This window comes from Ruditapes philippinarum, unplaced genomic scaffold (genome assembly GCF_026571515.1).
Source record: "Ruditapes philippinarum isolate M1 unplaced genomic scaffold, ASM2657151v2 ctg3340_1_1_1_1, whole genome shotgun sequence".
In the NCBI taxonomy this organism is placed as follows: Eukaryota; Metazoa; Mollusca; class Bivalvia; order Venerida; family Veneridae; genus Ruditapes; species Ruditapes philippinarum.
Genome location: NW_026859239.1, coordinates 1 through 4,367, shown reverse-complemented (window position 1 = coordinate 4,367; position 4,367 = coordinate 1). Strand labels below are relative to the sequence as shown.

Here is a 4,367-nt window from a genome sequence, read left to right as displayed (position 1 = left end):
TTACAATCCGTCATTGGGTGTTGTTTTAAGTTTTCATTATTTTATAATATTATAGCAGTAAGGTTAGCTAACGACATCATTAGCTGGTATTGGTTCATATTATCTGGGAATGAGAAGGTGAAAAAGTGAAAGGGCACAAGAGAGAGTAATGCACGGGTTTTGTTGTTGTTGTCTTTTCTGATTTCTATTACAAAAAAAAATGAAATGTGATTAACAGTTATAGTAAATAACTATATGAAACTCGTTAGGTACGGGGGTATAACACTGGCTGGGGCGACATCTCGGGATGTTTCTGAATAAAAATTGTCTCGGCCTAACGGCCTCGACATTTTTTTTAGCAGAAACACCCCTTGATGTCGCCCCGGCCAGTGTTATATCCTCGTAACTAACTCGTTTATAACTATTAAGTATGGGGTAGATTTAGTTGCCGCCAGCAGGCAGAGGTCAAGATTCCGCGGACTTCGACGAAGAGTAACGCGGTAATATAAAAATATCACTGTTTTAAAACAAAGTAGTAGTGATCTCCTTTAATATGTAATTGAGTGTATCTCGAAGAATAACTGTTCATTTGTTTCACTATCAATGTTAAAAAAGGATAGGTTTAACTAAGTGTTTTAGGGAGTACAGAAAATGAAAACGATATCACTGTGGTTGCTAATTTAGGTCATTTTTGATACTAGGTAAGTCAAGACTGTTATAAGCAAGCAACACCATATTTGATCACTAATTTGTATGTGCTAATTTTGTTTTCTGTAATGTTACAAAGTACTAAATATTCTGAAATTCAATGCAGTTCAGTAGGTTTTATAATAGTTGCTTGTTTGAAATGAAAGAACTTTTGTTTTGAGTTACGCTCTTTTTACTCAGTGAAATTAAGCGAAACGTAATTTTGATAATATTAAATTAATAAAAATAATTTGAAATAATATAAGGTGTGGTTTACTTTGAGTTATTTGCTCTAATCTAGAAGATTTTAAATGACGATGACTACTGATTTACATGTAACATTGATTTGTCACACCGCTAAAAATGCTGTTATATTCCTGGATGTAGTGGGTAGAGTCTGTTGAACATCACAAATTAGTGTTGTCACACCTTTAGTTCGATTAAATGTTAGGAACTAAAAACTGTTATTTTTGGGACATTGCTTTTTGTGTGCAAGTTGGCAATCAAGTGTAACCGTGATGGAAAACAAAATAAAAAGATCAATGAAACTTTAAAAAGACTTTTAATACAATTCCCCAATTACTTATAAACACAACAATGCAGTAAAAAGGGTTTCACATTAGGCATTAACACCCAGTCCAAAACAAGGCGGGAGTCTGAAAAAGAAATGCCCCCATAAATATTGCTCATCACATGTCAACAATAAACCGTCCATCAGTAATGAAAATAAACATTAAAAGTGTTTACGTATCTGCTTTTGGATATACTACATATGTTATTAAAAGAGAAATTGATAGTTGAATCTAAACTTTATATGTACAAACGTATGACAAAATATATTAAATGTAGAGCGAAAAATAAGTTTAATTAGATACGGTTCATAACACTAAGTACTTTCCCCGACAACAATTGATGTATGTCGTCTGCTCACGACATTTGCTTGGTACAGATTGAAAACAAAATAATTACCGATGAAAGATGTCATCATTAGTTGAAATATAGTTTATAATGAACTGAACACATGACTGATTTTGATTATTTTGTTACAGTCGAGATATGTACCAGTTTGAACGCTTGATGAAAAAAAAATACATACGTTAATTTGTTGTACAATTCCCTGATGAAAAAGTGAGATTAAATTATATTTTGAAGATAATTTCATTTTCAACCAACCAATACCTAACCGTTTTAAAAACAACGCAAAATTACTCGCGGATATGTAAGTTAGATATTATTTGTATTTTGGCATATGTGTTTACAATAACTTGTGACTGTATGAAAGGATTACTATTATTTTTAATATATTTTTTCTTGACCGGAAGTGTTTTATTAACACATTATACAAATAGCTATCGGAGAAAGTTAAAATTATATAATATAAAAATGGCGGGAGAAAATTATAAATCAGGTGCAGCAGACGGTACAGACAGTGTAGGCTCGTTTGATTCCATGGGTAAGAAGAAATCTTTTCGACGTCTCATCAAGAGGTTTGCAGAGAAAACCTCGATGCAAGGTCCACCTTATATAAACATGGCAAAATTGTGGTGGGCTAAGGTCATCTGGGCTCTTTTATTACTCGGTGCAGTTTTTGCCATGTTATTACACCTATGGTATCTGTTTTCTCAGTGGTACTCCTGGCCCAAAACGACCGTCATTTCTCTTGGATTTGACAACCTACAATTTCCGCAGGTAACGATCTGTAACACGAACGTTCTCCATAAAAATAGATTTGATAAATTTCCAGGAGCAAAAAAGCTCAAGATGCTCGTCAAAGATCTAAAACCGGAAAATTTTGTACCACATCAGTTCGATGATAATTATGATCCTAATGCCAGAAACCAAGAAAGAAATCCGCAGACTGGCAATGAACCTAACGGGAACCAGCAGAACGGAACCAACCAAGGTGGAACCACTAAACAAACGCCTAATCACTCAGAGAATACTGATCCAGGGGGTAAAAACGAACAGCCATCTAGCACAACACAACGAAGTAGATCCACGCGAAGTGGTACTAAACAAGAAAGTACAACTGTGGTAAGTAGGAGCGGTCCTATCAAAAGAACAACACAGGATGGTGCAGCCGTTAATGGCGAACAAACTCAACAAAGACGGACAAGTCCAATGCCTAATGTAAATACACGACTCTTTAATTTTTTTATTTTATTTTATTATTCTATTTTATTATTTTATTTTCGTTTCAATTTCTTTTCTTTAAAGTGTTTGAAAAAAATGAAAAATTTCGGTATGACATATTTTTAGAGTCTAAAAGGAAATGATTTGTCTATATATTATTGAAACACGCTCAATAAAATTCAAACATTTTTTCCCATTCAAATTGAACCTTGTGGGGATAAGGCTTGCTGCTTAGCTCAGCCATCTTAGCTTGTCCAGCTTAACACTTCTTGTTTTCTTGTGTTACCCGTATTAAATGACGTAAAAAATATAATGAAAACCAAGTGCAATTGATAATAATATAGACATATACATTTAATTAAGATGTTATCTAAAATTGTTGTATAATTATTATTTATTTGGTAGACGATGAAACAAAATATGGCTGTGCAGCACTGGATTGAATTTGTTACTGGTTTGAGACTTTAAAAATGTGATAACAATACTCATCGCATGATAAAACACATAGCTACACTTTTAATATTAAAATAGTTACTTTCTAGATTCAAGCTTTCTAGCTATTTTCCGAACAGCCCTAGCCCTCCTATCACCGCCACTTACGTAATGTTATTTCTATATAACTTTTCCATGCAAAATGTGATAAGCCATTAAATATGATTAGTTGAAAGATTCTAACGTACATGTAATATATTATTTACTTAATATAATATCATTGCTAGTCGAGACAGAGAAGATTTGTGAGCAATTATGAGACCTTAAATCTGAGTAAATACCACGAGAATTATAGGGATTTTGATGAAGATGACACTGTGCTAACATCGCCTATAGATAGTCAAACGAAGGTAGAAAAGATCTTCAAAGAGTTGTACATGGATATTGACAGGTCAGTTTGTTTAAAGTTTATAAACCGATACCCCCTCCCCCGCACCGTATGCTACAAATCACTTGATTGCAAATGACGTAAGAATATGAGTGCAATTAAATTTGGTTTCTCATAATGACACATTGGCATTGGCCACAGAATGTATGTGCCAATCAAAGTAGTTCACACAATAAGTAAAGACGTTACACTAGCAGCAATATAAATGAGCGTCACTTTGGTAGGTAGTTGGTAGTTGAATATTCGAATAACCAACTACCTACTTGCTTGTACATGTTGGTAATTCCCAAATACGAGCCGTATTAAAGAACTGGTCCCCACTTTGACATATTATAACAGCCTGAAAACATGGCGCCCTTGTAACTTTTTGTATTTCTGTATCAATTTTTAATAAATTTGGTATCAAAGGAAATATTACTTCATAAGGTGTTTAAGGAGTGTCCCCATGTGTCATGTAAGTGTTTGAGGAGTGTCCCATGTGTCAGATCAGTGTTTAAGTAGCGTCCTGTGTGTCAGTGTATGAGTAGTGGCCTGTGTCTCAGTGTTTGAGTAGTTCCTCGTGTACATAGTGTGCTGTGAGTATTGTCCTGTGTGTCATGTATGAGTAGTGGTCAGGTCTGTGTTTTAGGGGTTCCCTATGTGTCAAGTTAGTGTTTGAAGAACGTACTGTGTGTCACGTATTATTGAG

The 4,367-nt window shown here is 34.3% G+C and overlaps 1 protein-coding gene across 1 annotated transcript; it reads left to right on the top strand.

The window, feature by feature from the left end:
* The first annotated feature begins 1,773 nt into the window (after positions 1 to 1,773).
* LOC132755742 (degenerin deg-1-like) lies at positions 1,774 to 4,166 on the top strand. The gene is made up of 2 exons (XM_060746657.1): positions 1,774 to 2,796; positions 3,519 to 4,166. Exons 1-2 carry the CDS (start codon positions 1,942 to 1,944, stop codon positions 3,756 to 3,758), a joined length of 1,095 nt encoding a protein of 364 aa, XP_060602640.1. The 5' UTR covers positions 1,774 to 1,941; the 3' UTR covers positions 3,759 to 4,166.
* Positions 4,167 to 4,367: the final 201 nt, after the last annotated feature.

Coding starts and splice junctions, on each gene's coding strand:
- LOC132755742 (XM_060746657.1), top strand. CDS start 1,942: ATGAAAGGATTACTATTATTTTTAATATATTTTTTCTTGACCGGAAGT. Junction 2,797..3,518: donor GGACAAGTCCAATGCCTAAT/GTAAATACACGA, acceptor TATCATTGCTAG/TCGAGACAGAGAAGATTTGT.